Source organism: Oncorhynchus nerka, linkage group LG15, assembly GCF_034236695.1.
Source record: "Oncorhynchus nerka isolate Pitt River linkage group LG15, Oner_Uvic_2.0, whole genome shotgun sequence".
NCBI lineage: Eukaryota > Metazoa > Chordata > Actinopteri > Salmoniformes > Salmonidae > Oncorhynchus > Oncorhynchus nerka.
Window position 1 is genome coordinate 30,146,775 of NC_088410.1, and position 27,430 is coordinate 30,174,204.

Below are 27,430 nucleotides of genomic sequence, written 5' to 3' on the forward strand. Positions count from 1 at the left end.
GCCTTCTTCTTCTGCTTCTATTCTATCATAGCGGTCCGCAAACAATCGTTTTCGCGCATGCCGCCACCTACTGTGCTGTACGATAAGTAATGATCTGCCCAATTCTGTACTACCATGAAAATACATTTCAAAACCAAATGAATCGCTAACTTCTACTGATCCCATATCGCTGAGCCTCTAGCCTCTCTCTGTGCCTGGCATCCACCAAATGCTGCACTGCGTTCCCCCCCACCATTACCGCACTTCATTTTCACATTGCTTCCACATTCACTGTAATCGTGTGCCCCTCCACACTCGGCACATCTTTTCTTTCCTTCACACTGAGCAGCTACATGTCCCATTCTTTGGCATTTAAAACACTGCAGTGCATATGGGACAAATTCTCGAACATTGAAACGAAGGAATCCGATCTGTACTTTTCCCGGCTTTCTCAAACCTCAGCAGCACTGATAAGCTTTCCCTTCTTTGGCCTTCTTTCCTACTGATCAACTTTTTGTCCCCAATCACTTTGCCTCCCTTCACATCTTTGATATCATCTGTGGACATAGATATTGGGACTCCAGTGATGACTCGCTTCAACCTAACATAAGCACCAGGGACATGGCTTTTAATCTTCTTCCCATTAAGATTTTTCATTTTCCAAATCTTCTCTTGCTGAGCCTGGCTACCACACAATATTAACAATATATTATCTCCAATTAACCGAGCTAATTTCACTTCACCTACCTCTTTCTCTGCGGCATTAGTTAGTCGAATAGCATGTACAGTGAGTGAGGCCCTGTGGTCTCATCAAACACTATCACCACTTTCCACATCATTACGCTTGCGTCCTACCTTGGCCTTCTTTATGCTTTCTTTACTAGACGCTGCACTGCTTTCTGTATCATGATCTCTCTTCTTCCTATGTCTTTCCACTACCGACTATTCCGGTCCTTGACCCTCGTCCTCCCGCTCCATACCATCAGAACTGGCACGCATATTGTTCGCATTCCAGCACAGCTTTTGGTTCACCAACTTTTTCTCCATTTCGTCAGCACTACTCTCCGCAATTTCCAATTTCTCTCGTGAAAACAACGTCCACAACTCAACTTCCCACGGGATAGGGCTACCCATCCATCCGCCAAGCAGCCGAAAGCCTCTCCAGGTCGCATTGCCCAGTTCCGAAGCCAGAGACGCTCCGTCAAAAATAAAGACCCCAAACTTCCCCCTCAAGGCTTTGATTGGTCAGAGTGTAGTTTCTGTGCACCTTTCTGTTGGAATGTAGCCAGACATTCTTACCGGAGTTTACCTGAGGTTTTTGGTAAGACTATGTAGGTCGTATGATGGTCATGGAAAATAAATATTTGTTGAACAATTCAAATATACCAATTAAATTAAAACACTGTAATTCAAATAATTGCAGTCAGTGTACTGATGATGTGATTTTAGGTAGGCATTCTAAAAGTTTAGCCTAGGTAGCCTATACCAGAGGCGTCACCGCAGGACCCAGAGTGGGGTGGTGAAAAAAACCCATCTGATTTGCGAACCTAACCAGGTAAAATTCTGGAACTTCTGACGTGATGAATCTAAAAAGGTTTATTATGGGCTATGATGGGACCTGAGTTTTTCTAATCAGGTCACGTATTGTTTTTTTAAATTATTTTTTATTCCTCGAAAAACTCCTGGATTCTGGGCTGCTTGACAACATTTAGAGTTTTAGACCTTTATAATAGCTTAGGTTGTTCTGTTTTAATTGAGGGAAAGAAACACCAAAATGCAAATGGTAATTCCATTTTATTCGTAGATTTTAACGAAAAGAACAAGACAGAAATCACATTCAGTCATTTAATTCAGAAGCATCTTCTTTTTATACCAGCCGTTCCTATGTTAGTCTAAGTAGTCTACCTAGTAGGCTATAGGTGTATCCAAAATACGCACTGTCAATAGGGCTAAATGGGCCTAGAGTCAGCTAAAAAAAAGTGTACAACGAGCAAATGTAAACCAATAACGGTATTATAAAAGAATATAACAAGAATATAACAAGCGTCAGTCGTATAAACAGCCTGTACTGGCGTCAGTCATTAATGAACTCGTTGTGGCCTCTCTCGGGCATGTACGCCTTTATGCATAGCAGCAGTTATTCCTTAAGCTCTTACAGTAACATGGCATGACAGTCAACACAAATCTTCGACAAATATTTATTCCGGAATGAGCACTTTCCGCAGACAAATCGCGTACAGGTCCCGCAGAAGTCGCAGTTTTTGTTCCGCATGCATCCGTGCACCTGGCACTGTCTCTTCTTCTCGGAGAGCGGTAGTGCGTCATTAGGGACATCGTCCGCTGCCGCCTTGCCCCTGGTGATTCTCACGAAGCTCCAATGCCAACTACATGATGAAATCTCTCCTCGGCGTTGTCTTACCGGTGCACTGGGTGAACAAAACGTGCGTGTTGATAGCAGCCAGGTCAAGCAGGTTGTAGAATACCGCAACAGGCCAGCAGCGAGTACCCCCTTTCACCGTGAACTGTCTGGCCATGTTATCCACACCAACCTGGAATAGAATACAGTACAATACCTTAGAATTATTTTTCCTACAACAGAAGACGTTATAACATACATCTGTGTTGTTATAGTGCGTCAGGGACTCTGGTTTTCTCTTTGTGTCACCGTCAATGGCAACTGTCAGATGCTTAGTGCTCAGGATACAGACGTTTTCTCTTGGCTTACATCTGTAAACCGTGTTGCTTTTGTCGTGCTTCAACGCCGTTGTGGAGAACAGCTCTGCCTGTGCCTGGTTGCTCACAGAGAGAAGCAGCCCCAGGCTCACTTTCATAACCCCGACTAAGCTTGTGTTCTTGTCAATCAACTTATTTGCCAATGCCAGTGATGTGAAGATCTCGTCTGTGTTTACATTCCTACCCTCGCCAAGGTAAGGTTCTACAAGCCTCATCACCACAATTTCAGGACGCTGAGATTCACCTTTCCCCAGATATGGAAAGACATTCAGCACGTACTTGTTGTCGACGTCAGCTGCCAACCGAAACTTCATGCCCCACTTGTCTTGCTTGTAGGGGATGTACTGCGTAAAGGTGCACTTAGCTTTTGCGGGGAACCATTGCTCCTCCACGGAAATGTTCACTCCTGGCTTGTAAGAGAAAACACAGTTCTGTACAAACGCGTCCCAAACGTCCGTTTCCAGGCGCATGCGTCTGGTCTCTCTTGCGTCAAAACACAGGTATCGCATGATCTCTCTGAAGCGGTTCCGTGGGCATAGTGACTCGGGGGGGAAAAAAAAATCGCCCCATATTTTTCGTTCCAGAAGCTCTCCAAAGGCGTGTACTGTCCTCGGACATATAAGAGCGCAATGAACGCTTCCAGCTCATCCACATACATGTCCCACGTGTTGTCTCCTCTCGCCTGGCGCGCCTCAGCTACAGTACAGTCCTTGATGTGCTGCAACATCTCCATGTTACATAAACAATGAAAGCTGTCGAATGCTCTGTCGATTCTGCCTTTTGCGTAAGGTGTAGGGCCCGATTCCAATTGGGTGCCATTCTGTGCTCATAACCGACCTGCAGCGTTGTCCACTGGCTGTTTTATCCAAACCGTGCCGTCCTTCCCCTTCTCCTCTCCCTCCATCTGAGTTGTTGACACCTGCACTTCTGGGCATCGTTAATCAGAATCGCAGCCAGCATCGGAATCTATTGAATAATTCCCCCATTCATCATCATAGTCGATCTCAGCATCAAGTTCCTCCCCTCCATCTGACTCTATTTCATCCAAATCTCGTAGCATTGTCAGCGCTTCTATCACCCTCAATTCGCGGTCTTGCCATTATAGCCTATGAACTAAGCACACTTCCGCTTCCAGGTCACCTTATTCTCTTCTACAGCAGGAATCTCTTCTCAACAGGATCTCACCATTTTATTTTACAACACTTCTATGGCCATATTATGATATCTGAGATTACATCTAATTGATGGTGGACAAAAATGATCTTACCTCTCAAATGTGTACTGGGTGTGAACAGGGTCACGTTCATTTGCAAAACGTTCTCGAACATTGCAGATAGAAATTAACGTAATTCATTATTGAACAAATCGAAGAGGCATGTTTGTTCTACATAGCATATTTCTATCTGGACGTTCCAAAACTTTGTATCTTGCTGAACGCGCCCCTGTTCTTGACTTTTAGCACTTTTGCGGGTACCTTGTTTTGACTGGAAACCGCAACGGAGTTTGAAGCTGCCTCCTCGACCTATTTTAAAACACGTATATTTAATGAGACGCAGTGATGGACTAGAATCAAGTGAGGAAATCCAACAAGTAACTATGGAATTGCATTATGTGTTTGCTATTAAATTAGAGTTGATAAAGTTGCAATGGGATGACTGCATGCCGTATTTTAGCTAGTTATGTTCTGGCTAGTCGTGGGCTGGCCCAGCACCAAGGAACGGATGTAAAGAAACGCGAAAGCGAGTTCAGTGTTTAGACGATGTAGTCAGGTTTTTGCATTTATAAATCATTTGGGATGACCCCCCTTGCATAATCCATTTGTTAGTTTTGAAGGCCAGGGATTACACTGCATTCGGCAAACCGTTAGAGCTCCCCGTTTTTTGTTTGCAGTGTTTTTGGCCTGATCCTAAACGGATTTATTGAAAAAAATAGTGCCTGAATGGATAGGTCCTCCGTGTTTTTGTCAGTTTGTGTCTTCTTTAGGTAGCCTATTTAACTGAATTAATTTATTAGCAAATCATTTCTAATCTGTGAGCAGACTTTGAATTGAGGCAGTCTTGCCAGTGCATTACTGTATCCCCATACACACAGCACTATTGAGGCAGTCTTGCCAGTGCATTACTGTATCCCCATACACACAGCACTATTGAGGCAGTCTTGCCAGTGCATTACTGTATCCCCATACACACAGCACTATTGAGGCAGTCTTGCCAGTGCATTACTGTATCCCCATACACACAGCACTATTGAGGCAGTCTTGCCAGTGCATTACTGTATCCCCATACACACAGCACTATTGAGGCAGTCTTGCCAGTGCATTACTGTATCCCCATACACACAGCACTATTGAGGAGTCTTGCAGTCTTGCCAGTGCATTACTGTATCCCCATACACACAGCACTATTGAGGCAGTCTTGCCAGTGCATTACTGTATCCCCATACACACAGCACTATTGAGGCAGTCTTGCCAGTGCATTACTGTATCCCCATACACACAGCACTATTGAGGCAGTCTTGCCAGTGCATTACTGTATCCCCATACACACAGCACTATTGAGGCAGTCTTGCCAGTGCATTACTGTATCCCCATACACACAGCACTATTGAGGCAGTCTTGCCAGTGCATTACTGTATCCCCATACACACAGCACTATTGAGGCAGTCTTGCCAGTGCATTACTGTATCCCCATACACACAGCACTATTGAGGCAGTCTTGCCAGTGCATTACTGTATCCCCATACACACAGCACTATTGAGGCAGTCTTGCCAGTGCATTACTGTATCCCCATACACACAGCACTATTACACACAGCACTATTGAGGCAGTCTTGCCAGTGCATTACTGTATCCCCATACACACAGCACTATTGAGGCAGTCTTGCCAGTGCATTACTATTGCATCCCATTACATCCCCATACACACAGCACTATTGAGGCAGTCTTGCCAGTGCATTACTGTATCCCCATACACACAGCACTATTGAGGCAGTCTTGCCAGTGCATTACTGTATCCCCATACACACAGCACTATTGAGGCAGTCTTGCCAGTGCATTACTGTATCCCCATACACACAGCACTATTGAGGCAGTCTTGCCAGTGCATTACTGTATCCCCATACACACAGCACTATTGAGGCAGTCTTGCCAGTGCATTACTGTATCCCCATACACACAGCACTATTGAGGCAGTCTTGCCAGTGCATTACTGTATCCCCATACACACAGCACTATTGAGGCAGTCTTGCCAGTGCATTACTGTATCCCCATACACACAGCACTATTGAGGCAGTCTTGCCAGTGCATTACTGTATCCCCATACACACAGCACTATTGAGGCAGTCTTGCCAGTGCATTACTGTATCCCCATACACACAGCACTATTGAGGCAGTCTTGCCAGTGCATTACTGTATCCCCATACACACAGCACTATTGAGGCAGTCTTGCCAGTGCATTACTGTATCCCCATACACACAGCACTATTGCAGTCTTGCCAGTGCATTACTGTATCCCCATACACACAGCACTATTGAGGCAGTCTTGCCAGTGCATTACTGTATCCCCATACACACAGCACTATTGAGGCAGTCTTGCCAGTGCATTACTGTATCCCCATACACACAGCACTATTGAGACAGTCTTGCCAGTGCATTACTGTATCCCCATTCACAGCACTACTGTATCCCCTACACACAGGCAGTCTTGCCAGTGCATTACTGTATCCCCATACACACAGCACTATTGAGGCAGTCTTGCCAGTGCATTACTGTATCCCCATACACACAGCACTATTGAGGCAGACTTGCCAGTGTAAGCACTATTGAGGCAGGCATTACTGTATCCCCATACACACAGCACTATTGAGGCAGTCTTGCCAGTGCATTACTGTATCCCCATACACACAGCACTATTGAGGCAGTCTTGCCAGTGCATTACTGTATCCCCATACACACAGCACTATTGAGGCAGTCTTGCCAGTGCATTACTGTATCCCCATACACACAGCACTATTGAGGCAGTCTTGCCAGTGCATTACTGTATCCCCATACACACAGCACTATTGAGGCAGTCTTGCCAGTGCATTACTGTATCCCCATACACACAGCACTATTGAGGCAGTCTTGCCAGTGCATTACTGTATCCCCATACACACAGCACTATTGCTAATACAGTTAGGAAGATAATATCTAATATCTGTGTTATAGGTCTATGGTTGGTAGTGGGATCTTTTCTTCATCACATGGGGGACGTGATTGCCTGCCTTTACTGTCCCCTTCACAGCTACTGCCTCCGCCTTGGAGGGAAACAAACCTTGGTCACAGGAAATCCGCCTTTGAGGAAAATGTTTCGCCCTGGGAGAGAAAAACATCAGACTGAACCAAGGTAAGACAATGGCATTTTCCATAGACTCATTTTGACCTTGTCCTCCGTTCAAATGACTGTGGTGAATGTATGTGTCATTTAGAATACACTGTAGGCTTATTTTAGGTTCATATAAGCATTAGTTTATTCCCTCTGTAAAGTACTAAGAATTGATGTTATGAAGATAGTTTAAACAGACAATATGGTTGAAACTCTTCACAGGTATGCCTGCTTTGTATAGAAATGACATACTTTCTTTTGCCAATTTAACAGGGAAGTCTCTGCCTCCCATGTGGCAAAACTCAGCAATAAGCTAAAAGCCATCTTGAAGAAAAAGTACCAAAGTCCCCCAGGGGGGGAAACTGAGCATCCATTTTATATTCATTGTGATCTCCACTATCCACCTGGTGAAAGTGGAGAGGGGAACCAACATGAGTACATTCAAATTGAGCCAACCTACAGGAAGAGACACCAAGGGACATGCTCACCCATAGGCTTATACTTTGATTCTGAACTAGGCAACGAACAAGTCAGAATAGCACTGACAAAGGGTGTCTCTGGTATTGGCAAAACTAGCCAGGTGCGGATGGTTATTCTTAACTGGGCAGAGGGAAAAGGAAACCAGGACTGTCCTCTCTTATTTCCTCTTCCTTTCCGGGAGCTGAATTTGCTGAAGGAGAGACTGAGTCTGATTGAACTTCTTCACAAGTTTTTCCCAGAATTGAAAGAACCTGGAATTTCCAACTTGGAGAACTTCAGAATTTGGCTCATCTTTGACGGGCTGGATGAATTCCGTCGTCCTCTCGACTTCAAGAACAGCCCGATAGTGACCAATGTCACAGAGGCCTCCTCCGTGCCGACACTGCTGACAAACCTCATTAACGGTAATCTCCTTCCCTCTGCCACTCACATATGGATTACCTCCAGACCTGACGCAGTCAGTCGCATCCCTCTTCAGTACATCAACGAAGTGACAGAAATCGAAGGCTTCACAGATTACCAGAAAGAGGAGTTCTTCAGGAGAGCAATCCATGACAAGAACCAGGCCAATGCAATTATTGCCTACTTAAAGTACTCAAAAAGCCTCTACGTCTTGTGCCAGATACCTTTTATCTGTTCGATTTGTGTGTTAGTCCTCTGGAGAAAGACATTTCTATTCAATGAAGAATGTGACCCCAGAGCTCTGACTCCAGTGTACACTGACCTACTCGCCCTGTTGCAAACACAGAACCAGAATGCACAGGAGATGGCTATTAACTTGGGGAAACTAGCCTTTAAGCAGTTGGTGAAAGGCAACACGGTTTTCTACGAGGAAGACCTACGAGAGTGCAACATTGATGTCCAAGTGGCAGCTGTGTACGCAAAAGTCAACATACCCATCTTCAGGGAGGATATTGGGCTGCACCAAAAGAAGATCTACTACTTTGGGCATACCACCATTCAGGAGTTCTTTGCCGCAATGTGGTTTCTCCAATCCTGCAACAGCCCAGATGAAAACCTGAGGAAAGCAGTGGACATGGCCTTGCAGAGCAAAAACGGAAAGCTGGACCTCTTCCTCCGGTTCCTCCTAGGCTTCTCGCTGAGCTTCATCCAGTCAATCGCAGAGGCCGGCTACAATTTGTCGGAGACACTGACGGAAGCAGTAGAGTATATCAAGAAGAAGGTCATGGAGAATCCCGCTTCACCGAGGACACTCAACCTGCTGAAATGCCTGACGGAACTGGGTGACAGCTCTTTAGAAACGGATGGCGTGCACTTTCTCAAGACGGGAATCCCCCCAGATGCCAAATACCCACGTGCACATTGGTCCGACCTGGCCTCTCTGTTAGTGGCGTCAGAGTCTGGGCCAATAGACATGCTTGGGTTGGAAGTAAAGAAGAGAGGAGACGAGGAACTTCTGAGGATGCTGCCAGTGATCAAAGCTTCCCAGACAGCCACGTAAGTACTTGGTCATTTAACAATACCAGCTATTACAGTGAGCTCCAAAAGTATTGGGAAAGTGACACATTTGTTTTAGTTTTGGCTCTGTACCCCAGCACCTTGGATGTGATAAAATACCATTTTCATCCATATCAGGTGAACCGTTTAGAAATCAGGTTTTGTACATAGGCATCCAACCAATTTGTAGAGTCACAAACTTCATGTAGTCATGTGCAATGAATATGGGACCAAATACTTAACTTTTTACTACTTTAATTCACAAGTGAATTTGGCATAATACTTTTGGTCCCCTGAAATGGGGGACTATGTACAAAAAGTGCTGTAATTTCACCCGATATGGATGGAAATACCCTCAAAAGTAAAGCTGTCACTCTGCACTTTAGACTCGTAGTCATTGTATCATTCTAAATCCGTAGGGTTGAAGTACAAAACTAACCAAAACTGTGTCACTAACTCAATACTTTTGGCGCTCGCTGTATATATCGATATGAAATGTCTGTAACGCTACAAGATAATTGTCGTCACAGGTCATTCGGACCTGTCTTATGATCATTACACAGTTCTGTTGTTTAAAAAAATATAAATATTTCACCTTTATTTAACCAGGTAGGCTGGTTGAGAACAGGTTCTCATTTGCAACTGCGACCTGGCCAAGATAAAGCATAGCAATTCGACACATACAACACAGTTACACATGGAGTAAACAAAACATAGTCAATAATGCAGTAGAAAAACAAGTCTATATACAATGTGAGCAAATGAGGTGAGATAAGGGAGGTAAAGGCAATAAATAGGCCATGATGGCGAGGTAAATACAATATAGCAAGTAAAACACTGGAATGGTAGATTTGCAGTGGAATAATGTGCAAAGTAGAAATATAAATAATGGGGTGCAAAGGAGCAAAATAAATATGGTAGGGGAAGAGGTAGTTGTTTGGTTTATTGTCTGCTAATATGGCTATGTTCCTTTTGATTCCCTAACCCTCCTTCCCACCAGGCTGTCATATCACAATCTGACTGAGATATTCTGTGAAGGTCTGGCCTCGGCGCTCACCTCAAAGGTGTGCAATCTGAAAGCTCTGGACCTGAGTTTCAACACGCTGAAGGACTCAGGAGTACAACTGCTGGCGGCCGGCTTGGCCAAGCCACATTGCCGACTGGAGAGACTGAAACTGTCCGGCTGCAGGGTGAAACAGGATGGCTTCGCCGCTCTGGCCAAAGCTCTCAAATCCAACCCCTCGCACCTGCGAGAGCTGGATCTCAGCGGCAATGAACCGGGAGAAGCCGGCGTGTTTCATCTCGTTGACGGACTGAAGTTTGTTAATTGCAAACTGCAGATCCTGAAGTGAGTTTTGATCAATGTGTTGAAAAATCAATGGCTAGGAAACCTGTTCTGATCATGTCTACCCCCACTTGTAACGTCATTGTATTCAAGTCAAATCATTTTATTTGTCACGTGCTGAATACAACAGGTGTAGGTAGACCTTAGTGAAATGCTTACTTACAAGCCCTTAACCAACAATGCTGTAAAAAATAATAATAATAATAATAATAGCAACAGTAAAATAACAATAGCGAGGCTATATACAGGGGTACCGGTGCAGAGTCCATGTGTGGCAGCACCAGTTAGTCGAGGTAATTGTGGTAATATGTACATGTAGGTAGAGTTATTAAAGTGATTATGCATAGACAAGAGTAGCAGCAGTGTAAAAGGGGGGGGGCACTGCAAATAGTCTGGGTAGGCATTTGATTAGATGTACAGGAGTCTTATGGCTTGCGGGTAGAAGCTGTTTAGAAGCCCCCTGTACCTAGACTTGGCACTCCGGTACCACTAGCAGAGAGAACAGTCTGACTAGGGTGGCTGGTGTTTTTGACAATTGTTTTGACTTGCTCTGACACCGTCTGGTATAGAGGTTCCTGATGGCAGGAAGCTTGGCCCCAGTGATGTACTGGGCCGTACGCACTACCCTCTGTAGTGCCTTGAAGTCGGAGGCTGAGCAGTTGCCATACCAGGCAGTGTTGCACCCAGTCAGAATGCTCTCGATGGTGCAGCTGTAGAACCTTTTGAGGATCTGAGGACCCATGCGAAATCTTTTCAGTCTCCTGAAGTGGAATACGTTTTGTCGTGCCTTCTTCACGACTGTCTTGGTGTGCTTGGATCATGTTAGTTTGTTGGTGATGTGGACACCAAGGAACTTGAAGCTCTCAACCTGCTCCACTGCAACCCTGTCAATGAGAATGCAGGTGGGCTTGGTCCTCCTTTTTCTGTAGTCCATAATCATCTCCTTTGTCTTGATCACGTTGAGGGAGAGGTTGTTGTTCTGGCACCACACGGCCAGGTCTCTGACCTCCTCCATATAGGCTGTCTCTTCATTGTTGGTGATCAGGCCTACCACTGTTGTCATCGGCAAATGTAATGATGGTGTTGGAGTCGTGCCTGGCCGTGCAGTCATGAGTGAACAGGGAGTACAGGAGGGGACTGAGTACACACCCTGAGGGGCCCCCATGTTGAGGATCAGCATGGCGGATGTGTTGTTACCTACCATTACCACGTGGGGGCGGCCCGTCAGGAAGTCCAGGATCCAGTTGCAGAGGGAGGTTTTTAGTCCCAGGGTCTTAGCTTATTGATTTTACATTTTTACATTTAAGTCATTTAGCAGACGCTCTTATCCAGAGCGACTTACAAATTGGTGCATTCACCTTATGACCTCCAGTGGAACAGTAGTGCATCTAAATCTTTTCAGGGGGAGGGGGGGTGAGAGGGATTACTTTATCCTATCCTAGGTATTCCTTAAAGAGGTGGGGTTTCAGGTGTCTCCGGAAGGTGGTGATTGACTCCGCTGTCCTGGCGTCGTGAGGGAGTTTGTTCCACCATTGGGGGGCCAGAGCAGCGAACAGTTTTGACTGGGCTGAGCGGGAACTGTACTTCCTCAGTGGTAGGGAGGCGAGCAGGCCAGAGGTGGATGAACGCAGTGCCCTTGTTTGGGTGTAGGGCCTGATCAGAGCCTGGAGGTACTGAGGTGCCGTTCCCCTCACAGCTCCGTAGGCAAGCACCATGGTCTTGTAGCGGATGCGAGCTTCAACTGGAAGCCAGTGGAGGGAGCGGAGGAGCGGGGTGACGTGAGAGAACTTGGGAAGGTTGAACACCAGACGGGCTGCGGCGTTCTGGATGAGTTGTAGGGGTTTAATGGCACAGGCAGGGAGCCCAGCCAACAGCGAGTTGCAGTAATCCAGACGGGAGATGACAAGTGCCTGGATTAGGACCTGCGCCGCTTCCTGTGTGAGGCAGGGTCGTACTCTGCGGATGTTGTAGAGCATGAACCTACAGGAACGGGCCACCGCTTGATGTTAGTCGAGAACGACAGGGTGTTGTCCAGGATCACGCCAAGGTTCTTAGCGCTCTGGGAGGAGGACACAATGGAGTTGTCAACCGTGATGGCGAGATCATGGAACGGGCAGTCCTTCCCCGGGAGGAAGAGCAGCTCCGTCTTGCCGAGGTTCAGCTTGAGGTGGTGATCCGTCATCCACACGGATATGTCTGCCAGACATGCAGAGATGCGATTCGCCACCTGGTCATCAGAAGGGGGAAAGGAGAAGATTAATTGTGTGTCGTCTGCATAGCAATGATAGGAGAGACCATGTGAGGTTATGACAGAGCCAAGTGACTTGGTGTATAGCGAGAATAGGAGAGGGCCTAGAACAGAGCCCTGGGGGACACCAGTGGTGAGAGCACGTGGTGTGGAGACGGATTCTCGCCACGCCACCTGGTAGGAGCGACCTGTCAGGTAGGACGCAATCCAAGCGTGGGCCGCGCCGGAGATGCCCAACTCGGAGAGGGTGGAGAGGAGGATCTGATGGTTCACAGTATCGAAGGCAGCCGATAGGTCTAGAAGGATGAGAGCAGAGGAGAGAGAGTTAGCTTTAGCAGTGCGGAGCGCCTCCGTGATACAGAGAAGAGCAGTCTCAGTTGAATGACTAGTCTTGAAACCTGACTGATTTGGATCAAGAAGGTCATTCTGAGAGAGATAGCGGGAGAGCTGGCCAAGGACGGCACGTTCAAGAGTTTTGGAGAGAAAAGAAAGAAGGGATACTGGTCTGTAGTTGTTGACATCGGAGGGATCGAGTGTAGGTTTTTTCAGAAGGGGTGCAACTCTCGCTCTCTTGAAGACGGAAGGGACGTAGCCAGCGGTCAGGGATGAGTTGATGAGCGAGGTGAGGTAAGGGAGGAGGTCTCCGGAAATGGTCTGGAGAAGAGAGGAGGGGATAGGGTCAAGCGGGCAGGTTGTAGGGCGGCCGGCCGTCACAAGACGCGAGATTTCATCTGGAGAGAGAGGGGAGAAAGAGGTCAGAGCACAGGGTAGGGCAGTGTGAGCAGAACCAGCGGTGTCGTTTGACTTAGCAAACGAGGATCGGATGTCGTCGACCTTCTTTTTCAAAATGGTTGACGAAGTCATCTGCAGAGAGGGAGGAGGGGGAGGGGGAGGAGGATTCAGGAGGGAGGAGAAGGTTGCAAAGAGCTTCCTAGGGTTAGAGGCAGATGCTTGGAATTTAGAGTGGTAGAAAGTGGCTTTAGCAGCAGAGAGAGAAGAGGAAAATGTAGAGAGGAGGGAGTGAAAGGATGTCAGGTCCGCAGGGGAGGCGAGTTTTCCTCCATTTCCGCTCGGCTGCCCGGAGCCCTGTTCTGTGAGCTCGCAATGAGTCGTCGAGCCACGGAGCGGGAGGGGAGGACCGAGCCGGCCTGGAGGATAGGGGACATAGAGAGTCAAAGGATGCAGAAAGGGAGGAGAGGAGGGTTGAGGAGGCAGAATCAGGAGATAGGTTGGAGAAGGTTTGAGCAGAGGGAAGAGATGATAGGATGGAAGAGGAGAGAGTAGCGGGGGAGAGAGAGCGAAGGTTGGGACGGCGCGATACCATCCGAGTAGGGGCAGTGTGGGAAGTGTTGGATGAGAGCGAGAGGGAAAAGGATACAAGGTAGTGGTCGGAGACTTGGAGGGGAGTTGCAACGAGGTTAGTGGAAGAACAGCATCTAGTAAAGATGAGGTCGAGCGTATTTCCTGCCTTGTGAGTAGGGGGAAGGTGAGAGGGTGAGGTCAAAAGAGGAGAGGAGTGGAAAGAAGGAGGCAGAGAGGAATGAGTCAAAGGTAGGCGTGGGGAGGTTAAAGTCGCCCAGAACTGTGAGAGGTGAGCCGTCCTCAGGAAAGGAGCTTATCAAGGCATCAAGCTCATTGATGAACTCTCCGAGGGAACCTGGAGGGCGATAAATGATAAGGATGTTAAGCTTGAAAGGGCTGGTAACTGTGACAGCATGGAATTCAAAGGAGGCGATAGACAGATGGGTAAGGGGAGAAAGAGAGAATGACCACTTGGGAGAGATGAGGATCCCGATGCTTTGAGGGCACTATGGTGTTGAACGCTGAGCAGTAGTCAATTAATAGCATTCTCACATAGGTGTTCCTTTTGTCATGGTGGGAAGTGTGGAGTGCAATAGGGATTGCATCATCTGTGGATCTGTTGGAAGGTATACAAATTGGAGTGGGTCTGGGGTTTCTAGGATAATGGTGTTGATGTGAGCCATCACCAGCCTTTCAAAGCGCTACATGTTTACAGACGTGAGTGCTACAGGTCGGTAGTCATTTGGGCAGGTTACCTTAGTGTTCTTGGGCACAAGGACTATGCTGGTCTGCTTGAAACATGTTGGTATTGCAGACTCAGACAGGGAGAAGTTGAAAATGTCAGTGAAGACACTTGCCAGTTGGTCAGTGCATGCTCGGAGTACATGTTCTGGTAGTCTGTCTGGCCCTGCGGCCTTGTGAATGTTGAACTGTTTAAAGGTCTTACATCGGCTGCGGAGGGCGTGATCACAGTCATCCGGAACAGCTGATGCTCTCATGCATGTTTCAGTGTTACTGGCCTCGAAGGGAGCATAGAAGTAATTTAGCTCGTCCGGTAAGCTCATGTCACTGGGAAGCTCTCGGCTGTGCTTCCCTTTGTAGTCTGTGTTACACACACCTCTTGGAGGAGAGAACGCAACACCCTGCTACACTCAATTCCCCGTGGAGTGAAAGAGGTATGTGATTGTAGGTGCAGGTAAGGATGAGAGGCAGAGAATATTACAGTTTACAGGGAATGTATTCTTCCTTCACACAGTAATTTGTGGAAAGGGGGCTGAATGGAACCAAAGCAAAGAAAGTTAGTCCCCTCTCCTACCTACCCACTACTTACTTATTCTTAATGCCACCTGGCACGCTAACCAAAATACAGGGGTTGGTCCGCCCAGGTCTTACCTAGTGTGCATAGACAGAGTACATACTGTGACGACCCTCCCACTCTGTATGCCGTATTCTCTCTGTTATTTCCTTATTAGGATGCTGGTGGGCGGAGTTGGGAGGGTCGTCAGCTACATGGGAAACACCTGGGCCCGGTGTCTCCCAGGATAAATACACCACTTCCCCATTCATGGAGGAGACTCTCTCCATGCATACACCCTTTGTAGATTGTGTTGTGGTTCTTGGTGGCTGTTTGTTTGTTTGTTTGCTTTGGCACCTTTCATCACCCTGCATTATCACATTCATGCATGCAAAACACTCACTTACACTACTGATTACTGATTACACACACCATTGTATATTATACTTAGTTGCTTTAGGTAATAAATACATATTTTGCTACTCCTTATCTCCACGTTGTCTCTCTTTGTTACGGGCTTTGAGCCGGTTCGTGACAAGTGGGGGCTCGTCCGGGATATTTGAACTATTGGTTTGGGAGACCGTGGAGGTACGTGTTTGGTTTGCATATTGTGTTTGATAGGCCCAGTATTGGTTGCCTTTTGTTGTTTGGTTTGTGTGCTGTGTTGGAGAGACTATAATGGTTAGTTTCCAGGCCCTGCCTAGCCTGAACTCTTGTTCTACTTTCTGTTGGGACATCAGTCTGAGGTGAGTAATCTGCTGTGTACCTCGGTGGGAGATTTGGGTAGGGTAGTGGAACTTGCTACCCGGAGCTATAGCCTTTTTCCCCTGATAGGTTTAGCGACGTGTTTCATTTTTTGGAATATGTTGGGCATGGTTAATGTTTGTTATTTTTGTGTGGTGTCTGTGGACTGAGCAGTTGTCTCGGGGGCACATCCGTGGCGTAAATTCCCACCGCAAATCTGCACGAAGACTAGGGTTGAGTTATTGTAGGTTTTGGGGAAGCTCCGTATCTCATCTCTCTTCTGTGGTACTCAGGGTGATTGTCAATTCTCGGGTTGTGGTCTGGTGTGCTCAGCAGAAGGAAAGGCCAGAAATTTTTTTTTTTTGTGTGATTATGGCGTCTTATGTAGATAAGTTCATTCGCTCTCCATCAGAGGAATTGTTAGATTTAGGTACTAAAGAACAGCTGTTGAAGGTCGCGGAACACTACAAGGTTGAGATTAGTGATAAACGTCTAAAGAATTCTATTAGGTTGATATTGAAGGCCAATCTGATGGAGAGTGGTATTCTTGAAGTTACCACCGGGCCAGCCTCTTCTGAGGATTTGTCGTCTCCCCATAACGTTACAATGGACATTCCATCGGTTAGTCCTAGTAGCCTTCTTTTTGAACAGCAGAAAGAACTGCTTTTGTTACAGCTGGAGCATGATCGTGAGAAGAGAGAGCATGATCGGCAGCATGATCGTGAGAAGCTAGAGCATGATCGTGTAAAATATGAAAAGGAATTGGCATTTAAACAAGATATGGAGCGTGCTAAAATCAAATTGCAACAAGAACGTATAGAGTTGGTTAGGGAAGGAAAGATCTCAGGGGAGAGTTTGTTTTGGGAAGGTGACCCAGATTTACCTAGGGGTAGTTCCGCTTTTGGTCGTGCCCCAGAGACATTTGATATTGTTGGGAACTTACGGTTATTGCCTCGGTTTAATGAAAGGGACCCCGAGACATTCTTTTCGTTGTTTGAGCGGGTTGCTGACGCTAGAGTTGGCCTGATTCTGACCGCACTTTAATGTTGCAGTGTGTGCTGACTGGTAAAGCGCAGGAAGCATATTCAGCTCTTAGTGTACACGATAGTGCCAGTTATGATAAAGTTAAAACAGCTGTGTTACAGATTTATGAATTGGTCCCTGAGGCTTACCGCCAACGATTTAGAACTTTAAAAAGGGATGATAACCAGACTCATGTTGAGTTTGCGCGACAGTTGTCTTTACAGTTTAATCGCTGGTGTTCCGCCTCTGCAGTTGTGACTTTCCAAGGGCTGTGTGATCTGATTATGTTAGAGCAATTTAAGGACACAATTCCTGATCGTATTGCCACGTATATTAATGAACAGAAAGTAAAGAATGTTGCTGAAGCTGCAGTTTTGGCAGACGAGTATGTGTTGACTCACAAAAGTGTCTTTGCAGAACCCCGTATTCGGAAAGAGTGGGGGCGTTCGGATAGATTTGGCTTCGCTCACCGAGATACTTTGGTTCTCGGGCAGAGTTCTATTCAACTAGGGTTGAACCTGACTCCCATGGTAAAGCTGACTTTGGGCATGAGTGTCACTACTGTCAAGGTTCAGGGCATTGGAAAACGAATGTCCACTTCTCAGGTCAAAGGGTGCTTACGCTAAATCTAAGCCTACTGCATTAGCTGCACCTGTTCCACATCAGTTCATTCATGACTCATTTCCTCAGGCCCAGGAGAATGTGAAAGTCCATATTGATCCAGACTATTTACCTTTCATTACAGAAGGTTTTGTCTATGTTAGGAAGTAAAGACCTAGTGCCAGTGAAGATCCTGAGAGACACAGGTGCCTCTGAATCATTTGTGTTGGAGTCTGTGTTACCCTTTTCTGCTGAGACTGATTCGGGAATAGTGTTCTAATTAGGGAATAGGTTTGAACACTCTGTCAGTTCCATTGCATAAACTGATGTTGGATTGTGGGCTGGTGAAGGGTGAAGTTGTTGTGGGTGTGCGTCCTTCGTTGCCTATTGAGGGTATCGATGTTATCCTTGGGAATAACTTGGCTGGTGAGCGTGTATGGCCTGTCGTGTTTCCATCTCTAGTGGTTTCCACTAAGCCGTCATTTGTTGGGATTCCTGATGAGAGTGTACAGAGTTTCCCAGAGGTGTTCTCTGCGTGTGCAGTGACACGTTCTATGAGCCGTGGCGAACTGGTCACTGCGCCGACTAATGATAATAATACAAAGTATGTCACTGTTTTCCCTGTTATCCCGTTATCTGTAACCCGCTCAGATCTAATCAATGCGCAACGGGATGACCCCAAGTTGGAAGAGTTGCGTGATCAAATTGTGCCTATAGAACAGTTGGGAGATGTCGCCCATGGCTATTTTCTCCAAGAGGATGTCCTGATGAGAAAGTGGGTGTCTCATGATAGTGTTTTTCTGGGGGAGGCAATTAGTCAGGTTGTTGTACCAGTTAAGCTTTGTGAGTTGGTGTTGGAAACTTCTCACAGCGACGTTGCTGTCAATTAACTGGTAAGCCTAATCAAGCTATTAAACCAGTACCATTGTTTCCTATTCCTGTACTCAGCCAACCTTTTGAGTATCTGATTATTGACTGTGTGGGTCCTCTGCCTCGTTCTAAAAAGGGTAGCAGTTACCTGTTCACTGTGATGTGTCAGACCACTAGGTTTCCTGCTGCCTATCCTCTCCGATCTATCACGACTAAATCGGTGTTAAAAGCTTTGACTCAGTTTCTCTCATTGTTTGGAATCCCTAAGGTCATTCAGAGTGATCAAGGATCTAATTTTACCTCTAATCTGTTTGGTCAGGTTCTTCAACAGCTCCATATTAAACACAATTTGTCTAGCGCCTATCACGCGCAAAGTCAAGGAGCACTGGAACGTTTCCATCAAACACTAAAGTCTTTGTTGAGAGCTTATTGTACTGAGATGGATAAGGATTGGGAGGAGGGGTTGCCTTGGTTACTGTTAGCTGCTAGGGAAGTTTCACAGGAGAGCACAGGTTTCAGTCCAAATGACCTTGTGTTTGGACATAGGGTGCGTGGACTTTTATCTGTTCTCCAGGATGACTGGAAGTCTCCCGAGCCTCCTCAGTCCCTGTTATCGTATGTGTGTGATTTCCGGCGACGGCTGTATGCCGCTGGTGAAATGGCTAAAGAGAAGTTATCATCTTCACAGGAGAGGATGAAGGGCATATTTGATCGCCGAAGTCCAGGTGACCAGGTTCTTGCTCTGCTGCCAATTGTTGGTTCTCCTTTTCAAGCCAAGTTTCAAGGTCCATATACAGTGGTGCGCCAGTGCACTGAGCAAAATTATCTAGTTGCCACTCCAGAACGGAGGAAAGCACACCAGCTGTGCCATGTAAATCTGTTAAAACCCTATTATGCATGTTCCTCTGAGACTGAACAGTGGGATTCTACAGAGGACGGTAAACCTGTTCTTTTGGCTGATACCGTTGTTTCCTTGGGTTCTTGTCGTGCTAGATCTGTGCATGAGGAGGAAGATGTTCCTGGTCCTGACGATTGTATATTGCAGGGTAGATTGAAAAATTCAGAAACACTGGATATTTTAGACAGTCTTCTCACTCACCTACCTGTTGATGGGCGGAAAGAGATAGTTGGTCTGATTCAGAGATTTCCAGGTTTGTTTTCTGATACACCTACACGTACAAACTTAATAGAACATGATATTGACATTGGAGGTGCTGACCCCATTCGTCAGCGCTTCTATAGAGTTTCTTCAGAGAAACTACGTTGTCTGGATGCTGAGGTCAAGTACATGCTGGAGAGTAAGATAGCAGAGCCTTCTTTCTCCAGTTGGGCTTCTCCCTGTATCTTGGTCAGTAAACCGGATGGAACAAACCGTTTTTGTACGGACTACCGTAAGGTAAACAGTGTCACAAAGCCAGATTCATTTCCTCTTCCTCGGATGGAGGACTGTGTTGATCAAGTCGGTGCAGCTAAGTTTGTGAGCAAATTTGACCTGTTAAAAGGCTATTGGCAGGTGCCACTGACGAGTAGGGCACGTGAAATCTCTGCCTTTATTACACCCTTTGGTCTGTACTCGTATTCAATTATGAGTTTCGGTCTGCGCAATGCACCTGCCACTTTTCAGCGACTTATGAACAGGGTTGTCGCCGGTCTGACCGGGTGCGCTGTTTATTTGGACGATGTAGAAACTTGGGAAGAACATCTGTCCCGTATTCAAGCCTTGTTCGAACGTCTGGCTGCGGGTCGCCTCACAATCAATCTGGCAAAATGTGAGTTTGCTCAGGCGACCGTTACATACCTTGGAAAAATGGTTGGGCAGGGTGAAGTGCGTCCTGTTCGGGCTAAAGTGGTGGCTATTGATGCTTTTCCACCACCAACTACTAAAAAGGAACTGATGCGTTTCTTGGGCATGATTGGTTATTACCGTAGTTTTTGTAATAACTTCTCTACTGTGGTCGCTCCCTTGACAGATATGCTGAAAGCTAAGGCTGTTTATGTTTGGTCTACTCGTTGTCAACACGCTTTTGAAGAGGCAAAGAGGTTGCTTACCTCAACTCCAGTGCTGGCTGCTCCTCGCATGGATTTGTCATTTACCTTGCAGGTGGATGCTAGTCATGTGGGGGCAGGTGCAGTTTTGCTGCAAGCAGATGTGTCTGGGATTGAGAGGCCTGTTAGTTTTTTTCCAAAAAGTTTAACGATTATCAGTTGAACTATTCGGTTATTGAAAAGGAAGCGCTAGCACTAATTTGGGCACTACAACACTTCGAAGTGTATGTCGGGTCGGGGTAGTACCTATTGTGGTCTACACCGACCATAACCCCCTCACTTTTTTGAGGTCCATGATGTGTCCAAACCAGAGGATAATGCGATGGTGTTTATTTTTACAATCATTCCATCTCGATGTGAGGCACATCCGGGGACTGAAAACGTGATTGCTGATGCGCTCTCTCGTGCGCCCTGTTCTTAATGTTTACGTGACTGACCATTGTTTCGTATTGTCATGTTCTCTCTGTCCTGTCTGCTCCCTCCTGGTCTTGTTTTCTTCTTTCCTCTTAAATGTTGCTTCCTGTGCGAAGGTCGCTGAGGTCTGGGGAGGAGGTTGGCTGGGGCAAATTGTAAGTGTGAACACGTAAACCCTCATCAATTTGTGGCGCAGAAGCTGTGTCAATTTGGAACTTAGAGGCTGGTATTTTGTTCCGGGGTCCTTGTTGGTCCCCGGTTTTATGGGGGGGGATGTGACGACCCTCCCACTCTGTCTGCCGTATTCTCTCTGTTATTTCCTTATTAGGATGCTGGTGGGCGGAGTTGGGAGGGTCGTCAGCTACATGGGAAACACCTGGGCCCGGTGTCTCCCAGGATAAATACACCACTTCCCCATTCATGGAGGAGACTCTCTCCATGCAGACACCCTTTGTAGATTGTGTTGTGGTTCTTGGTGGCCGTTTGTTTGTTTGTTTGCTTTGGCACCTTTCATCACCCTGCATTATCACATTCATGCATGCAAAACACTCACTTACACTACTGATTACACACACCATTGTATATTATACTTAGTTGCTTTAGGTAATAAATACATATTTTGCTACTCCTTATCTCCACGTTGTCTCCCTTTGTTACGGGCTTTGAGCCGGTTCGTGACAATACTACGGGTATATGTATGGCCACAAGCCTCTTGTCTAAACACTCCCAAGGTGCCTTCCCCTTCCCCCCTGGGAACAAAAACAGAATAATTACTAATGTAAAGTGAACAAATTCAATAATCAAAAACACAGTCCTTTTGGCATACACATACTTCTGCAGGACCGGCTACAAAATACTTCACAACAATTTTACCAGACCAAAGCAGCATATACAAAGAAGCTCTGTCTCCTAACAAAGGAACACTGGCTTTTCAAGCTGCAGAAGGAGTCGTTATTTGCAGACAGTTGTATCCCCTGACGAGAAGGCGGCGTCAGAGCTCCAATCTGCAATGGGGCCGACTAATCAGCTGCTTGGAATCCAGGAAGCCATTTCCTGGAATACACACATACAAACTACAGGTCGACCGATTATGATTTTTCAACGCCAAAAAAAAGCTGATACCGATTAAATCTGCCGATTTGTGTGTGTGTATATATATATACATACACACTAATGACAATTACAACAATACTGAATGAACACTTTTATTTTAACTTAATACATCAATAAAATCAATTTAGTCTCAAATAAATAATGAAACATGTTCAATTTGGTTTAAATAATGCAAAAACAAAGTGTTGGAGAAGAAAGTTAAAGTGCAATATGTGCCATGTACAAAAGCTAACGTTTAAGTTCCTTGCTCAGAACATGAGAACATATGAAAGCTGGTGGTTCCTTTTAACATGAGTCTTCAATATTCCCAGGTAGGAAGTTTTAGGTTGGAGTTATTATAGGAATTATAGGACTATTTCAAATCAAATTTGATTTGATTTGATAGGACTATTTCTCCCTATACCATTTCTATTTCATATACCTTTGACTACTGAATGTTCTTATAGGCACTATAGTATTGCCAGCCTAATCTTGGGAGTTGATAGGCTTGAAGTCATAAACAGTGCAATGCTTGAAGCACAGAGAAGAGCTGCTGGCAAATGCAGGAAAGTGCTGTTTGAATGAATGCTTACGAGCCTGCTGCTGCCTACCACCGCTCAGACAGACTGCTCAAATATCAAATCATAGACTTAATTATAATATAATAACACACATAAATACGAAGCTTAGGTCATTGATATGGTAAAACCCGGAAACTATCATTTAGAAAACAAAACGTTTATTTTTTCAGTGAAATACTCAACCGTTCCGTATTTCATCTAACGGGTGGCATCCCGAAGTCTAAATATTGCTGTTATATTGTACAACCTTCAAAGTTATGTCATAATTATGTACAATTCTGGCAAATTAATTAGTCTTTGTTAGGAAGAAATGGTCTTCACAGTTTGCAACGAGCCAGGTGGCCCAAACTGCTACATATACCCTGACTCTGTTGCACAGAACACAAGAGAAGTGACACAATTTCCCTAGTTAAAAGAAATTCATGTTAGCAGGCAATATTAACTAAATATGCAGGTTTAAAAATATATACTTGTGTATTGATTTTAAAGAAAGGCATTGATGCTTATGGTTAGGTACACATTGGTGCAATGACTGCTTTTTTCGCAAATGCATCTTAAATCATCACACGTTTGGCAAAGTAGGCTGTGATTCAATGATAAATTAACAGGCAAATTATAAATTATGCTACGCAGGACAAGCTAGATAACTACACATGGTTGATGGTATTACTAGTTTAACTAGTGATTATGTTAAGATTGATTGTTTTTTATAAGTTTCATGCTAGCTAGCAACTTACCTTGGCTCCTTGCTGCACTCGCGTAACAGGTAGTCAGCCTGCCACGCAGCCTCCTCGTGGAGTGCAATGTAATCGGCCATAATCGGTTTCCAAGAATGCAGATTAACGATTGTTATGAAAACTTGAAATCGGACCTAATTAATCGGCCATTCCGATTAATCTGTCAACTTCTAACACAAACCCACAACACAGAAACTGGGGAACGTAACAGTCGTAATAGTTTGCAAGCCCTGACACATCCAACGAGCGTCTGAGTCGGTGTAGTACGATTCGATCTTAGTCCTGTATCGAAGTTAGAGTCCCACTCCTTGAAAGCGGCAGCTCACCCTTAAGCTCAGTGCGGATGTTGCGTGTAATCCATGGCTTCTGGTTGGGGTATGTACGTACAGTCACTGTGGGTATGACGTCATGGATGCACTTATTGATAAAGCCAGTGACTGATGTGGTGTACTCATCAATGCCATAGGAAGAATCCCGAAACATATTCCAGTCTGTGCTAGCAAAACAGTCCTGTAGCTTAGCATCTGCTTCATCTGACCACTTTCTTATTGACCGAGTCACTGGTGCTTCCTGCTTTCATTTTAGCTTGTAAGCAGGAATCAAGAGGATATAATTATGGTCAGATTTGCCAAATGGAGGGTGAGGGAGAGCTTTGTATGCGTCTGTGTGTGAAGTAAAGCGGGTCTAGAGGTTTTTTCCCCCTCTGGTTGCACATGTGACATGCTGGTAGAAAGTTGGTCAAATGGATTTAAGTTTCCCTGCATTAAAAACCCCAGCCACTAGGAGTGCCGCCTCTGGATGAGCGTTTTCCTTTTTTCTTATGGCGGTATACAGCTCATTGAGTGCGGTCTTAGTGCCAGTATCGGTCTGTGGTGGTAGGTGGACAGCTACGAAAAATACAGATGACAACTCTCTAGGTAGATAGTGTCATCTACAGCTAAAAAACAAACAAAATAACACCGTTGGTTAGGAGCACTAAAACGTCAGCCATCCTCTCCAGCGCCATTCTACCACATAATTCTGTGCTGGGGTTCGCGACACTCACCGCTGGACCACATAGGCCGCATCTTCTAAAGTATTATAATCTTCGTTAGGCTCTCAAACTGCAAGCTGGGCCTGGAGCAGAGTCGCTCTCTTGCGGTGTTGCTGATAGACAACCCCAGACACCTGCGAGAGCTGGACGTCAGCATGAACGACCTGGGAGACCGGGGGGTGAAGCTGCTCATGGACACACTGAAGTCAACCCAGATATACAAACTGGAGTGAGTACTGCCTGGAGTATTGTAGTACACTTACACATTCCACCTCACTGATTCTAAAGTGGAATGTTCCCTGTAGTAAATGTACCATACATTCTCCCTCCACCACCAGGTTGTACTGTTGTCAGCTCACTGAGAAATGCTGTGAGAACATGTTTGGATGTCTGGTGAACATCCCCAGTCTGAGGGAGCTCAACCTGAGCAACAACAACCTGAAGGACGAGGGGGTCAAGATGCTCTGCAACGCCTTCGGACTGCCCGCCTGTCAACTGGAGAAACTCATGTAAGCTAGCTTACCCCACCAAGAGTGTACGGGCCACTCTCCCTTAGCCCCTACTCCATGTAACCTGGCAGACTTAGGTTCAAATACTATTTGAAATTAGTTCAAATACTGGTCAGACTTGGGTTGAATGAGCTTGCCTGGCACAATGGAACCAATAGAATAGTCGCAAAAGTGCAAACCCTGTCCTCCCATCTAGCTCTCCAGGCAGTCTAAAGCAAACACTTAAAGTCTCTGTTAGACAGTATTTTGAACCTAGGTCTGGAGCTGAATATTGAAGAGTTTATTTTTCTTTACCCTTGTCTCTCCAGTGTGGCGAGCTGTGGCATCACCCTAGTCAGAGGGTTTCATTTCAACTCTATCCTCAAAGAGCTGGACATCAGCAGGAACCATCTGGGCGACTCGGATGACTGGGCCGATGTCTTGTTCTGCTTGTCTTCACTTGAGACCCTCAGGTGAGTTCTGCAACGGTTAGACCTAGCGTATGTGTGTGTGAGGGGGGCAACTTTCTCAATGTAATTACCTCTCCCCACCTAGGCTGAGTGACTGTAAATTGACAGAGAAATGCTTTGAGGTGCTGGTCAAAGCTCTCAGCTCCAACCTCACCAACCTGAAAGAGCTGGATCTCTCTGGAAACGACCTGGGAGACCGCGGGGTGAAGACTCTCTACATGGGACTGACGTCCAGGTGTTGTACACTGGAGAGACTGTTGTAAGTAACAGCATTAGAGAGGGTTATAAAGCTCACGGCTTGGTCTATGATATCACACCGCACTCTCTTCAAACAATGAATTATTATAAGCATATTCACAAAATGACCTGGTCATTTTGTTAACTTCTAAATCACTCGTGCAATTTATGTAGTCTTGTTGACCAAAACAAATTGAAGATACTTTCTCTCTATCCCCATCTCTCTCTCTCCCCATCTCTCTTGCCACATTCACTGCCCCCCCCCTCCCTCCAGTCTGAGATGCTGTGGGATCACAGTAAAGGGCTGCTCCTCCCTAGCCGTAGCCCTGAAGTCCAGCCACTCCAGCATCACAGAACTAGGCCTGATGGGAAATGACACGGGAGAAGAAGGACTGAGAATTCTCTCTGACATCAGGGACAACCCACACTACAAACTACAGACTCTAGAGTAAGTCCTGGTGCCATCAAAGCTTACAATGATGTTAGTCATTTATTTACAATGACTTTTTGTGTGTGTGTGTGTGTGTGTGTCCACTTTTCATAATTGGATTGTGTGGCCCCTCAGTGGACAATTCTGTTAGGGATGGAATGAGAACATTATTTTGTAGGATTATGTGTCTATGGTGGTAACACTATTCTTTGTTCTAGAATCAACGATTGAGAGGTCTTGACTCGCTTGATGGGGTTCATCTTGGCGTCTCGGCTTGGTCTTCAAGTTCTGTTCTCGCTCCGGTGAAGTGCTTCACCGTAAAGGGAACAGGATGCTATCTCGCAGACTGGGATTTGAGCGTTGTACAGACTTATTAAAGAAGTGCCTAAACTTGAAAAAGTTAATGCTATAGAATTCTATAGAGTAGGATGCCCTTTAGGATGTCCCCACAGTGTCTGTGTACTAAACTAAAGGATGTTACTCAGTACCTTCTGCCTCAATCATGCTCAGTAACCCCGAAGGCCATTGCAGTATTTTATATGCACATCAATGTCAATCCAAGATGTTACAGTATACAATGTAGCCTTTACTGAAGAGAAGGGTGATGCTATGTTTTACATAATGACCTTATTGTGTTTTCTTGTTTAACCAAGAATGTGTCATCATTGGGAACCTATAGTGGGACTGGATAAATGAATAATCCATTTGGAGACATTTTCACCTTTACCAATTCCGATTCCAGGCTGTATCACAACCGGCCATGATTGGCCCAGCGTCGTCCGGGCATTAGTGTTAGGAATTTTATGAATAATGACTAAACAATATCTACATTTAAATAGAACTATAACTAATTAAACTCTACCCTCTACTCTACTGTTTTACAATATCTGATGAATAATGTTAGTTCCTAAGAAAGAGGATATGTAGCATGGATAAGAGGTAATTGGAAATGATACACACACACATTCCTTCCTACACAATGGTTGTCTTAAGTAAGCAAAGAGGGTCATTAACCTATGTTTGAACCGACTCAACTATAACTCTGTGGCGATCAAATAAGATAGCGAGAGCCCCTCCAGGTTTTGTGTATCTGGAACTGTCTGCTAAAGTGGTACTTCAGGAGTTAATCCAGTTATATTGTGTGTCATGTATGTGAGTTGGAATGAACTTTTGAACCTGCTTTGTCCTGATCGATAGGAGGAAGGACATTTTAAAATGTCATATTTGATATATAAACTGTTGTACAGGGTTCTATGAGCAGCGTGCTCCGAGAATAAATGCTATTGGCTAATTTTTCGATAGACTGGTCTCTTGTCTATTTTATGCAAATAAGGATCTTACAAATTCTTAGAAACAGACAGTGATTTTAATTGAAATGGTCAATGAACACATAGGAATTCTAAAATTCCATTGACAATTAGTGATTTGTGCATTCATCACCACATCACTGAATATCAGCCTTGTA

The 27,430-nt window shown here is 45.6% G+C and overlaps 1 protein-coding gene and 1 long non-coding RNA gene across 4 annotated transcripts; one reads left to right on the forward strand and one right to left on the reverse strand.

Annotated features, from left to right (window-relative positions):
• Positions 1-1,754: 1,754 nt before the first annotated feature.
• Positions 1,755-3,940, reverse strand: LOC135560169 (uncharacterized). Its single transcript, XR_010458733.1, has 2 exons — positions 2,705-3,940; positions 1,755-2,528 (listed from the first exon to the last, which is right to left on the reverse strand). It is a non-coding gene; the product is annotated as an uncharacterized LOC135560169 (long non-coding RNA).
• LOC115142422 (NACHT, LRR and PYD domains-containing protein 12-like) lies at positions 3,852-27,266 on the forward strand. 3 transcript variants are annotated; one of them, XM_029681864.2, is made up of 10 exons: positions 3,852-4,302; positions 6,993-7,094; positions 7,347-9,011; positions 10,012-10,359; positions 24,402-24,569; positions 24,679-24,849; positions 25,158-25,301; positions 25,384-25,557; positions 25,810-25,983; positions 26,184-27,266. In XM_029681864.2, exons 2-10 carry the CDS (start codon positions 7,054-7,056, stop codon positions 26,194-26,196), a joined length of 2,898 nt encoding a protein of 965 aa, XP_029537724.1. In that variant the 5' UTR covers positions 3,852-4,302; positions 6,993-7,053; the 3' UTR covers positions 26,197-27,266. The 3 variants fall into 3 exon arrangements, with proteins under 3 accessions (XP_029537724.1, XP_029537722.1, XP_029537725.1); XM_029681862.2 differs by having other exon boundaries at positions 3,852-4,285; XM_029681865.2 differs by lacking the exon at positions 10,012-10,359 and having other exon boundaries at positions 3,852-4,285.
• The last annotated feature ends 164 nt before the right edge of the window (positions 27,267-27,430 follow it).

Excerpts from the sequence above, each read along its gene's own strand:
- LOC115142422 (XM_029681864.2), top strand. The coding sequence starts at position 7,054 with ATGTTTCGCCCTGGGAGAGAAAAACATCAGACTGAACCAAG. Across the intron at positions 9,012-10,011 it reads AAAGCTTCCCAGACAGCCAC|GCTGTCATATCACAATCTGA; the intron begins GTAAGTACTTGG and ends CCTTCCCACCAG. Across the intron at positions 10,360-24,401 it reads TGCAAACTGCAGATCCTGAA|GCTCTCAAACTGCAAGCTGG; the intron begins GTGAGTTTTGAT and ends AATCTTCGTTAG.